A 12,571-nucleotide genomic window follows, 5' to 3' on the forward strand; every position below is an offset into this window, starting at 1 on the left:
TGTCGAAGGTCCACTCAGTCGTAGGAGGCCAATGGACATGAGGAAGAAGATTAGGGTTTCGAGAGAGAGAGATATATATAGGGGTTAGGAGTTACTAAGGACTGCATCCACTTAAGAGAGAGGAGGTGGTGGGCTATTAGGGCTAGGGTTTCCAAGAGTGAGAGATAATGAGAGAGAGATAGTGAATTCATACAAATGAAAGGTGGGATGAGGTAAAATTGTAATGACATTTCTATAACTAATGAGAATAGAGGGGATATTTAGTGTGTCCAAATATTGTAAGAAGAACGGGACTCCTATTTTGCGGATGAACGAAAATGAAAAATTTGGGACTTCTATTTGCGGAAGGAGAGAGTATGTCATAAATTATAAATTTTGTATATCGATTCATCGATCATCCTAATCAATAAAAATAGATAATAAATATAAATGAAAACTATATTCATTTTGTCATAATGCCATATACTGGTAATTAATTTAATTTCCCATCCGAATTGTTGTATTATATAGACCAAAGGAAAAAAAACAATTTTACAACGCTATATAAAAAAACATTACTCTGAATATGTTGTGATTTCAAGAAATTATAATGCACGAAAATAAAAAAATTATCGAAGAAACAACATTAATTATGAAGAAGCTTGAATCCCATCCCACAATATGCAGTAATAAAACATATAGTAGTTGGAAATCTTATGAATCAAACGATTACTAAAACATGGAGTATTAGTGTTGTGTGAGTTGGGCTAGTGGGTGTGGTGTTGAATTGGTTGTTGAGTTGAGAAAGAGGCAGGCCACTGCACAGTCATCAACCTGTGAAGTTGGATACTTATTCATCCATGCTCTAATTGCTGCACCCACTACTGCTTGAGCTGCATCCGAGCGTGTAGGGCAAGTGGCCACGATAGTTACCACGTCCTCGTTCGAGAGCACGTCCCAAACCTAAGATTTATGCCTCAACAAAATGTAGACGACAATAAATGGGATAAGAGTAGGTAGAGATGTTAGTTACGTTACCCCGGCAGTTGCTAAGACTACAAACTCGTCTTCATCAGCGATGCGTCTGTGGGAGATAAGAGGCGTGGGTGTGAGGTAGGGAGTGTCCTTGTGATTTTGTGGCTCAGGCTCAACAAATATACGACGACCTCTGCATTTTCGGATCGTTGCTGCTGGGGAAGAGATATCAATGAAGTAGTAGTGGTTGAAGATATGTATAGAAAGAAGCATTTGATGAGTACCTGCAGGAAGGTGGTGAGGCTTGTAACCCATCACAGTCAAGCACACTGGAATCAATTTATTATTCTCGTCTCTCGTCCCTAGTACAGCTCCCGAGTTCCCAATTTGTGCAATTACAACATCTTCATCCTATTATAAAATAGAATATTACATACATACATGGTTGATGTGATGATGATTGAATTCATTTGGAGTATGTATTAACCAACCTGTTTAAGTAGGGTGAGTGCTGTAGTAGTTCCCCTACAGTAGCAATCAAAATTAGTCTGCATTCCCAATGTTTTGGTTTCAACCTTTTGACCAGAAGGCACAGGGCCATGGCCGTTATAGACCGCACAGAAGGTCGACTCTGTTCTAAAATCTAAGGTCTGCAATGCAATTCAGACAAAAACCTAAAGGTAGGAAGGAGGAGTACATATGAGACAAGTGCTAACCTCATAAGTAATCCTGGGATAATGGGGCACAGTTTCGCAGGAAAAGCAGGATCCCATCTCAATACACACTCACTCCGTCTTTAAATTAATCTGCCACAAACCCTACAATATTAAACACCAACACTAGATCCATAACCTCAATGCATTCAAAATAGGCATAACCTACTCACCCACAATCTTCAATTACAAAACCCAACCCAACCCATATCTATACTTAAATTGTTATCTATACTTGGATTTGTTCAACTGCTTGGTTACAAGACTCGGATTACCACATTTCCAATCCATAATCCAATTTGACTACTTCTAAACTCTTAATCAAATAGTACATCCCTGGTCTCAAGGAATTTTGATCAAACAAAATTAGCTAATTGCTTGTGACTTTTGAGATTTTATATTTCACTTTCTTATTTGTATCCCTTACTTTTATGTGGTTTTACAATTATTTTTTAGAGCTTATAATTAATATTTAAATTTTAATTAGTAAATTAGTAGGATTTGCTATTCTAATAATCTGAATACACAGTATATTATTTCTTCGTTGTAATAGAGAAATGTGTGTGCATATGAACGAACAAGTATAAACTAATTATATAGCTGAGTCGTATTCTCTATAGCTGAGTCGTATTCATTTTTAGGTTGTCCCACTGTAGCTGAGTCATTTCCTATTTTGGTAAAAAGCACCAACTTTTCTTCTCTCTTAATTTATTCTCTCTTCATCTTTCTACCTTTTTCATTTCCTACTTTATTCTTCTTCCACTTAATTCCCTTTTAACACGATGTCTTGAATCTTGTGCCGAAAAGAAACACCTCTAGTATATAGGGGGACGAAGGGAGTAGTAGTTCATATTTTCTTGGGACGAAGGCATTAGCACTGATTACCAAGTAATTCACGTTTACATATGCATGTATAGATGTAATTAATATGCCAAATAATATTGAAAGGTGGTTGGTGACTTAGGTGAGAGTGAGACCAACATATTCATAATTCATGGAGTAGTAATAGTGAATTTCATAGAGATGTTCTGAAGATGGTTAGAGACTGTATTTAGAAACGACGAATTGTGAATGTGGGTCCAATCCCACTGAATAACAGTGGATGTTTTTCATTAATGTAATTCAGTAGTACTCCCTCCGTCCCACAGTAGATATCACACTTGGGGATCGACATGAGATTTTAGGAGGTGTTGTTTTGTGTATTAAGTGGAAAGAGAAAATAATATATTTATATTAATATAAGAAAAAACTTTTTCTAAAAAGGAAATATTACATTTTTTATAGGACAAACTAAAAAGGAAAGTGTGACATCTATTATAGGACGAGAGAGTATTTGTTATTGAATAATGGTAACAAAGATGGTCCTACCTTATTAGGACTAAGTTAGTGGTCTAGCGGTTAGGCCGGACCGCCGGATATTGTCCTTCCTCTCTAATGACTCTGTATTTTATTTTGTGCTTATCTTAATCAAGTTGTAATAGAGATAAGTATCTTTCTCATCTCTAATGATGCAGAACAATGATAATAAGATGTTATTGTGTAAAAAAGTTAATTTTATTCCTTTATAAAAATGACAAAGTGATGGATGGAGTGGTGTTTCTAATTCAAAGTTTTATATTTGATTCTCACCAACAGTTTCAAAAGTTTAGATTTGTTAAAAACTTAGTTTTTAAAGTTCAGTTCACCACTCCACCTAAATATGGTTCACAAATTATTGCAAGAAAGCTGGAATTTATTCAAAGCATACTTAAACCATCCATTATAATAAACACTCTGATTTACTTAACTTTGTGAAATATACTCTCTCCGTCCCACAGTAGATGACACACTTAGGGAATGACACAGGATTTTAGGAAATGTTGTTTTGTGTGTTAGATGGAGAGAAAATAGTATATTTATATTAATGTGAGAGGGGGCTTTTTTCATAAAAGGAAATGTGACATCTTTTGTAGAACAAACTAAAAAAGAAAGTGTGACATCTACTATGGGACGAAGAGAGTACTTACTTAAATGAAAAAGAAAAAAAAAGAAAATTGTCCATTAATCATAACTTTTGACATCATTTTTAAAAATAGTGAATTAAACTATTATTTCCGTACCTTATATTATTAAAATCCACATCATATATATTTATTGCAACTTTTGTAGCTTTCCTCAATTATATCTTCATCACCTACATAATACTCCCTTCGTTTCTGATTAAGAGTCACTATTTTCCATTTCGGGTTGTCCCTCATTAAGAGTCACCCTTCCTACTTACCATATTTGCACATCAAAAATACCCTTATTATACAAAAAGTCAAAGAAGTCTCACATTTGACTACTGAACTCCATTTATTACACCACACATTCAAATACTTCCTTAAAATCCGTGCCCGGTCAAAGAGTGACTCCTAATTGGGGATGGAGGGAGTAATAATCTAGAAATCGACCAACATAATAATGCTAGATAGTCAATCAAAAATTATTATTCAAATGACAAATTTTAGAAAATTTTAATTGTAGGATAATTGCAAAAGGTATACAAATATGATTTACTAATTCGTTACTTTTTTTATATTTATGTGATCATCAGAAATTAAATAAAATTAGTAGTAAGTTTTAAATGATATTTCCTTTGTCCATGATTAAATATTTTATATTTGATTGAGATGGGTTTTAAAATCATTTGACTTCGTAAAGGAAAGTTGATAGAATAAATTTGTGAAAAACTTTGAATTATTTACTTTTTTTTGGTAAATTTTTTACCATCTCTCATACTTTACTTTCTCTTTATCTCTTATTTTACTTTTTCTACTTTAAATTTTAAAAAATTAATTTCTTAAATCTCGAGTCTAAGAGCATCCACAATAGCCACGCCCTTTCCATAGGCTAGCATTAGAACTAACCAAAAACACCTCCTGCCACATCATCAAGGATTTTCCACAACCCGGCAATAGGCTAGCCGACACCCTAACCAAGCAAATAAACACAAATACGGAAAATTCATTTTAATTATTGGTGTTTATCAAATATTAAAAAAAAATGGAGTGCAATGAGTTGTAAATATAGAGTATAAATAAAAAATAAAAAATAAAAAAATAAATCGGCTAGCCTATCGCTTGTCCGCGAAATAGCGGATGAGCGATCGGCTAACCGTGCTAGTCCACGGATGAGAGCTCGTCCGTCTTCGGGACGTCCGTCGCGTTAGCCTTACGCAATAGCGTACGTCCCCCACGCCCTTCCCGCTAGCCTATGGCTAGTCCATGCTGATGTCTGCTATTGCGGATGCTCAGAAATGTCCCAACTACCTTGAAACGATGAAATACACTTTCACTAGGGTAATGAAATTTATTCAATGACTTTACTTATTGTTTGATTTAAATTACCACATTAAACCGTATTATATCATCGGCTCGGTTATATGCACACCAAAAGTCATGTTTTGCTGAGTTATTCCAGCTACCATGGTCCATGAATACGGGTGGGTTTAATTATCTGCCTGGTTTTTGCAACCAAGATAAATAAATAAAAATTAGTACCTATTTACCCTCTTCTTCATCGTCTGTTTACATATGGCATTTTCCGGCATCTTACTCTTGAATTTTCGATGATTGACAAAGATTAGTAACGATCAGGAATTTTAAGACAGTACAAAAAACATGGTAATTACCAAGGATTTATTGACAACACAGATTGTCGGCATTTACCAATGGATTAATTACGGGATTTGTCATTGGTAATTTTCTTGACGTCTTTTCCAATGGCAAATATCCCTTGGTAAAAAAATTTGCGACGTGCCTTTTACTTACGTCTAGTATCCCTTGGTAATCCTTTAGTATTACAGTTTTCCAACGGATAAATTAAATTTATCCACGGATTTTTCCATCGGTAATTTGCGAGTTTTTTTAGCGAGAAAATCAATTTATTTATGTTTCCTAACATTATTTGATATGCCAGTAAAAGTTATATTTTTCAAAGCAATATTACATCACATTCACATAAAGTTGAATACGAGCAACAACTTTTCTAAATGGAAATAATAATGATATAAATCAAATTACTAACTTATAACTGTATCTATTGTTGATAAACTTATATTAGTGAATAATTTTGACACATATATTGCTTGGGGTGGACACACGTACAAATTTTAATGCATTATTGATATAGCAAGAGAGAAAGTACTATGATGACCGAACGAGAGACAGAGACATTTATATAACTCGTGTTGGAAGATGATTCCTGTTGGAAAGAAATCAAGGAAGAATCAGATCACAAGCAAATCACGAAGATATGAAATTGATTGTGATTAGTAAATTACCGTGTAATAAGGTAATTAGAATTAGGGTAAATCTTACCCTTTTTTTTTTACAAACGCCTTCCTGGCGGAGGGTTAGGCGGACCCTCAATCCGTTCATTGCACAAAAACAAAAGGAGGTACAAGTGCAGCCCGAAAGTGTCTGAGGACCAACATGTTGTGGTTAGAAAATACAAAAGATTCAAAAAAAGAAACTAGACGACAGTTCTTGAGAGTACGCAAAGGGCTCCTCCTCGACCGAGGATTGAGTCACCTGAGTACTCTAGGCTCCATTCCGTGCCACTTTTCCCAAACTCTTCGTGAGCTTTTAGTTCTCAGACCACCTGGTTTGGAACCGGAAGTTTGGAAATTTGTTTGCCTCCAGATCAACCAAGGCTTTCAGCCTGGCCAGCGCTGAGTTCTGATAAAAAACGCTCAGCCCTTGACTCTCCAGCCCCTGCTTTGCGAGGAAGTCCGCTAGCATATTTCCTTCCCGCGCAATGTAGGTAGTTTTGATGTTTAGCCATGTGCTTGACTCGGCAGATGCTGAGCCTGATCTCTGCTGGGCCATGCTCATCAGTTGTCAACATTTGCACGATTGCCCTTGCGTCCGTTTCAACCCAGATATTCTCCCCGCATCTGCCTGCGAATTTGATACCCAATTCAAGCGCTTTAAGTTCTGATTCAAGACTGGATGCTGCCGGGAAAGAGACACAAAATGCAGTTATCATTTTTCCTTCCGGATCGCGTATAACTCCACCCTCTCCTGCTTTATTCCGAGATGGTGAGAAGGCACCATCGGTATTAACTTTGATCCAATTAGCCATAGGTGCCGCCCAGGTGACTTTGAATGCCCTGATGATTTTTTCTTTTGATTTTCGTCCCGCCAGCAAATGGTGTTGGAACCGCATCCCTCTCCAGTGCTCAACCTTTGAAATACCTCCGATAATGATGCACTCCAGTTGCTGGTTGATCCTCCAGATAATGTGCCCTGTGTTAAACTTGGCATCTCCAAACGTGCAGTCATTTCTCTCAAGCCAAAGGAACCACAAAATCAAACAAGGGAGGACAGAGCTGATGTGGAGGTGGTCGTGGCCAGGGAGATCAGACCACCACTGTTGCATTCTCTGTGTGATGCTCCTCGCCGCTCCTCGTGCATTAGGTGTGCTGGTGAACCATTTCCCGAAGAAGGTCCAGAGTAGTTGGGCTGCCTCACTTTCGATGAAAAGATGTTCAGCCGTCTCAATTTTTGATGCCTTGCAGCATCTACATTTGGATGCCATTTGCATCATCCTCTATTGAATCTTTGTATCAACCGGGATGCGATTAGCCACTAACCTCCACATGAAGATTGACATGGAGGGGGTCAGGGTCGTGCACCATACTTGCTTGAAAATGTCGTCGGTTGGCTGGTGGTTCCGAGCGAGTTGCCATGCTGAGGCTGATGTGAAGTTGCCATTTCCAGTAAGGGTCCAGCGGCAGAGGTCGTTGTTTGATCTATAGAAGGGGGTCTCCACAATCTTCCAAAAGATTGACTCGGGGCATCCCCTCTGTGCAAGGTAGGGGCCGAGTTTTTCTTCATCCCAACCGTCCCCCCTCCAGAAGTTGTACACCAGATGGTTGCTGTCAGCAAGTAAGTGTTAGCCAACTCTCGTAAAGGGATTTCCTCAAGCCATGTATCTTCCCAGAAGCTGATTTTTCCTTCCCCGAGAGACCACCGCATGAACGGTTGAATTTTCTATCCCGCTTGAAAGATGCGTCTCCAGATGGGGCTGTGTCTACGCGACCTTGAGACCACCGAAGGCGCAAACCGAAAACAGTATTTGGCGAACATAAATTGTGACCACATGGTCCGTCTTTCGCGGAACCTCCACCACAACTTATAGCTGAAGGCATGTACAATATCGTGGAATCTTCGGATACCTAACCCCCCTTCCGAGAGAGGCCTACAACAATCTAGCCATTTAATCCAGTGTGTTTTCCTTTCATCATTTGATGAACCCCAGAAAAACCTTGCGAGGATCTGTTCCATATGGTGCAGCGCCACAACAGTTGGTTCTAGCACTTGGAATACATGGAGGGGGATTGACTTGAGGGTGCTTTTGATGAACATGAGCCTACCTCCAAAGGACAAGTGTCTATGGGACCAAGATAGTATTCGACTTGTGATTTTATCTCTGATGAACCAAAACAATTCATTCTTCTTTGCACCCCTGTAAAGTGGGACCCCGAGATAGAGGAAGGGGAAGGAACCCCTACTAAATCCTCCATTCCTCCGAATGGCGGCTGCCCATGCCGAGTTTTTATCGTGAATGTAGAAGTTGCTCTTGGCTGCATTGATTTTTTGGCCCGAGACTTTTTCGTAGTGTCGAATGTACTGACCAAGTTTGGTTTGGGCCTCATAGCTCGCCTGTGTAAAAACCAAGATGTTGTCCGCATAAGAGAGGTGTGATATGTTGATGCAATTTCTCCCTGTGCCGTATCTCATTCCTTTGTTACCGATGATGAGTTTATCGAGGAGCCGAGAGAAGAAATCTGCTGCTATCACGAAAAGACCAGGCGAGAGGGAATCGCCTTGCCTGAGTCCCCGCGGCGATTGGAAAAAGCCTCCCGGACTCCCGTTGATCAGCACAGAGAACCAACAAGAGCTAATGCAACGCTTGATGAGATCGATCTATTTATCCGGAAACCCCATATTGTGCATAGCTTTCAGCAGGAATGGCCAATGAACTCGGTCGTACGCTTTCGCCATATCGAGCTTGATCGCGACATTAGGCGAAGGATGGTTTCTGTGGAGATCATGAATAAGTTCCTGAGCAAGGAGAGCATTATCGCTGATGAGTCTTTCTTTAATGAACCCGCTTTGGTTAGGGGCAATGATCTTTGGGAGCAGGGAAGCCAATCTTGTTGCCAAGATTTTTGAAATAATTTTATTTGTGACGTTGCATAGGCTAATGGGTCTGTAGTCCGACCATGCCTCTGGTTTCTCTTTTTTTGGTAGAAGGATAAGCATTGTAGAGGCAAAACCTCGTGGCATGAAGGCACCCTCAAAGAAACTTGTAACAGCCTCATGCACATCCTTTCCGACAATGTTCCAGCACTTCTGAAAGAATAGTGAAGAGAATCCATCTGGACCAGGCGTGCTGTCTGCATCGATGTTCGAGACACTCGTCTTAACCTCCTCCAACGACGGGGTTGCACAGAGTGCCTCGAGGTCAGTGTCCTCCGGCAGCCTCTGGAGAATTGAGAGGTCTGGTTGTTCAGCCGGCTCTCCTTCAGTAGAGAGTAACTTCTGGAAGAACATTGTTGCCGACGCTCTGATCTCTCCTTCCTCGCTGATTTCTCTCCGTCCTTCTTTGATCGAGTGGATACGAGCTTTGACCCTTTTCTGTTTTACCCATCCGTGAAAGAATTTGGTGTTTCGCTCGCCTTCCGCCATCCATTTGACAGTCGCTTTTTGTTTCTAGAAATCTTCTTCCATTCTGACTTGCAAGAGATATTCAGCTGATCTCTTGTTCATTTTCTCGCGATTTTCTGGAGAGGGATCCGCATCAAACACCACTTGCTCCTTGGTTGCTCTGAGTTCTGCTTGCCGGAGGTTGTCAAAAAGATTGCCAAAAACTTCTTTGTTCCATCTTTTCAGTGCTCCTTTAACTCTGATAAGTTTCAATTGGAGATTGAGCATTCCTTTGTAGCCGGTCTCCGCTACCCAAACTTCCTCAACTTGTGATAAAAAGTTGGAGTGTCTGGTCCACATGTTTTGGAACCTAAAAGGCGAGCGATGGACAGAACCAGAAAGATTACAACGAATAAGAAGTGGTCCATGATCAGAAGATACCCGGGGGAGGTGAGTTACTCTCGTTGATTGGAACAAGTTGGCCCATCCTTCTCCGAGTAAAATTCTGTCGAGTCTTTCTCTGAGTGTGCCCTTGGCCCAAGTGAACTTTGGTCCATCGAAGCCGGGATCCAACAGTTGGCAATCTTCAACTGTTTCCACAAAATCAAGCATCTCTCTGTATCTGCAATTGGATCCACCCATCCTCTCCGTTTTCGAAATTAGAGTGTTGAAATCTCCCCCTACAAGCCACGGAAGACCGTCCAATTCCCTGGCCAAGTCACGTAGTTTACCCCAGAGGGGGTATCTTCCTCTGCGTGTGTGCTTGCCATACACAACCGAAAAATAGCATGGTGAGGGCCATTGTCGGGATGAAGCCTGGATATGCAGTAGCTGGTCTGAGTTGTCCAGCATTTCAACTTGCACATCTTCTTGGGACAAAATCCAAATTTGACCATTGATGTTGCTGCCCCTGAACACCAATCCCAGCCGGTTTTTAAGGGAGTTGGGTTGAGGTGCAATTAGTGGCTCGATAATTGCCACAACGGCCAATCTATAAGTTTTGATGAGGTGCTTTAAGGCGCTCAAGGTGCCTTCATTCCCGACTCCCCGAGGGTAAATCTTACCTTATTTTGTATAGTCTCTCTACTATATAGAAGGATGTAAATCATGGAACAATTCAAGTTGAATACAAATAAACGCCTTTCAACAATTCCTCATGAGAAATTTTCCTTTGCAATGGATTTGGGTGATGACTACACATTGAAATAAGGCCACTTATATATTAGGAGAGAGTAAAGTAGGGACTTTTACTAAAAAGAGAAATGGCTCTATTATTATGTAACGTATTAAAATGGTAAAATGACTCTATTACTGTGGAACAGGGGGAGTATGTTGAGATAGAGCTGCAACTTGGTAACATAGACGATGCAAGAAACTTGGAGTGGTACTGTTATGCAAGGAGGCAAGGAGCAGATGCAGGTTGTTGTTTGGAGGCGAGAAGAAGAGAACGGAGGGGCTTCTAATGAGTAAATTGGGCCAATGTCAGTGGGCCTCATGAAATGAACCAAATTAAATACAATGGGATCATGAATTTGAGTTCAAAATGGGCCGATAATTGCCCACTAAAATAAAGCTTAGGCTGCCAATTAAGTTCAGTCTATCTAAAGATATGGAAGCTCCCGAAATGAGTCTAAACTTTCACTGATGAGCTCAATGAAACGAACCTAAATATTTAATAAAGAAAATGAAATGACTCTTTGGTACAAGTTTAAACTATGAATGGTGAATTGAAGAAGCTCTATGATACGAGCATAAACTATTTATCAAATGGAAGATAGAGCAAGTTATGTATCACAATGTTCGATACAATTCGATATTTTGCCTTACGGATATATCCTTATACTTTGTAGGATTAGAATTAGATTAGGATCATATTCTGCCTATATAAAGAACCTTGATACGTTTTAAGAGAGATAACCAAACATATTAATTGAATTCAAGAAACAGATCGAATACACAACTTAGTGGAAAAGCATACCTCAATACCTATAATAAGATATATTGGTAATGAGACAAAAGAGAGAAAGCACACATACATACGGCTCCATGAATGGCGTAGTTGAGAACCATCTGGCCAATCATGAATGCCCTCTTCCTACAAGCCGCCGACTCCTGTGTTTGATTGGGCTCCATGAACACATGTGCACGGCTCCTATTAGAAATGGGCCACTCATCCCTTAAAAGGGGTCATAAGGGGAGGGTTATCCACACTTATATAGATTAGATGTGATCTTCACCAAGGTTATCCACACTTATCGGGTTATCCACACTTATATAGATTAGATGAGATCTTCACCAAGGTTATCCACACTTATATAGATTAGATGAGATATTCACCAAGTCGATGTGGGACGGAATTTTTAGAGAATTTAACACGCCCCCTCACGTGTGGGCCGGAAAGGACATTGGTCTTCCATCACGTGGGTAGGCAATGCAAGAGATAAGAGAACCATCATCGATGTGGGCCGGAAAGGACATCGGTCTTCCATTCGTGAGGTAGATAAGAGATAAAAAGAAAATCATCATCGACTTAGGCCCGCTCTGATATCATATTAAAAATGGATCACTCACCCCTTAAAAGGCCTCATAAGGGGGGTTATCCACACTTATATAGATTAGATGAGATCTTCACCAAGTCGATGTGGGACGGAATTTTTAGAGAATTTAACGGCTCCCCGAAATTGAAGCTGATGTTGAGCCTTGCATCTCACCGTTACCTATTTATTCTTTTATACAAGAATAAGCCCTGCACTAATTACAAAAATCCATTGCTTTTGTTATGAAAATGATCCCGGCGATGTGCTTCCCAATTATGTTCTTCTGAATTGGTGTTATTCCTCTTCTTCTTGTTTTCCTAATTTCTTTCTTTGTTGTTTATTTTATTTGAATTTTACTACTTATGGATGAATTAGCCATAACATTAGAATACATCCTTAGGTGCTAGAGAAGCACCAAAATTTCCAGTATCTAAATGCAACAAGCTCAATGTGTACTATTTTCTGATAGAATTTAATTAATTAAAACAAGTTAGAAGCAAATAAAAGACAACATGAAAGGAGCAAGTCAAAATTAAAATGAACATATTTGTCTTAAACATACTGCTATAGAGAATTTCCATGTATTCTGACCGATGGAGATGTTTGCATTAGAGCAACTGCATCGGTGTTCGCCGATAAGACGGACTGCCGTGCCGCTGGCGCGGCAAGCACCTGCTCGCCGCTATGCTCT

General features: G+C 39.6%; 1 protein-coding gene across 2 annotated transcripts; it reads right to left on the minus strand.

Moving 5' to 3' along the window:
- Positions 1–608: 608 nt before the first annotated feature.
- On the minus strand, positions 609–1,747 carry LOC121779409 (probable protein phosphatase 2C 33). Of its 2 annotated transcripts, none has more exons than XM_042176746.1 (5): positions 1,671–1,747; positions 1,446–1,604; positions 1,239–1,365; positions 1,018–1,166; positions 609–942 (listed from the first exon to the last, which is right to left on the minus strand). In XM_042176746.1, the coding sequence occupies exons 1-5, from the start codon at positions 1,725–1,727 to the stop codon at positions 727–729; spliced, it is 708 nt and encodes a 235-aa protein (XP_042032680.1). In that variant the 5' UTR covers positions 1,728–1,747; the 3' UTR covers positions 609–726. The 2 variants fall into 2 exon arrangements, with proteins under 2 accessions (XP_042032680.1, XP_042032679.1); XM_042176745.1 differs by having other exon boundaries at positions 1,018–1,169.
- Between the last annotated feature and the right edge of the window lie 10,824 nt (positions 1,748–12,571).

Source organism: Salvia splendens, chromosome 19 (genome assembly GCF_004379255.2).
Source record: "Salvia splendens isolate huo1 chromosome 19, SspV2, whole genome shotgun sequence".
NCBI lineage: Eukaryota > Viridiplantae > Streptophyta > Magnoliopsida > Lamiales > Lamiaceae > Salvia > Salvia splendens.